The sequence below is a fragment of the Egretta garzetta genome, unplaced genomic scaffold, assembly GCF_000687185.1.
Source record: "Egretta garzetta isolate BGI_Z169 unplaced genomic scaffold, ASM68718v1 scaffold1, whole genome shotgun sequence".
NCBI classification, from domain to species: Eukaryota; Metazoa; Chordata; class Aves; order Pelecaniformes; family Ardeidae; genus Egretta; species Egretta garzetta.
The window spans coordinates 190,273-190,854 of NW_009258542.1; the positions used below are offsets into that span (position 1 = coordinate 190,273).

At 60.3% G+C, this 582-nt stretch overlaps 1 protein-coding gene across 1 annotated transcript in view; it reads right to left on the reverse strand.

Annotated features, from left to right (window-relative positions):
• Nucleotides 1-229: 229 nt before the first annotated feature.
• The window catches only part of POU4F3 (POU class 4 homeobox 3), a 1,406-nt gene continuing 1,053 nt past the window's right edge, over nt 230-582 (reverse strand). Inside the window, exon 3 of the mRNA XM_035902632.1 lies at nt 230-575. Within this exon, the coding sequence (XP_035758525.1) occupies nt 230-575 (346 nt within the window). The remainder of the gene's footprint in view (nt 576-582) is intronic.

Consider the following 582-nt stretch of genomic DNA (forward strand, 5'->3'; position numbering starts at 1 on the left):
ACTTGCCGGGGCGTGTCCGGGCGGCGGCTCCGCGGGGGAGTTCCCCCGAAAGTTGGGCGCGGGGCGGGCGGTGGGGTGGGCTTTTGTTTTGTTTTGTTTTGTTTTTTATCCTCCTCTCCTTTTATTTTTTGGGGTTTTGTTGTTGTTGTTGTTTATGTAGTTTTGATTTTTTTTTTTTTTTCCAAATTCCCCCCCCCCCTCCCCAGGATGACGGTGCGGGCGACGCTGCTCAGATGCCGGCCGAGTACTTCATGCGCTTCTGCTTCTGGCGCTGGTTGCAGAACCAGACGCGGACCACGTTCTTCTTGAGGTCCAGCTTCTCGGCGATGGCAGCGATCTTCTCGGAGGAGGGCCGGGGCTGGAGGGCGAAGTAGGCCTCCAGCGAGCGCTTCTCGGGGGCGGCGATGGAGGTCCGCTTGCGCTTCTTCTCCGCGCCGCTGAAGAGCTCGGGCTTGGCCAGCTTCTCGCGGTGGGACTTCTCAGCCTCCTCCAGCCAGGCCTGCAGGATGGGCTTGAGGGCGATCATGTTGTTGTGGGAGAGGGTGAGGGACTCGAAGCGGCAGATGGTGCTCTGGCTGAGGG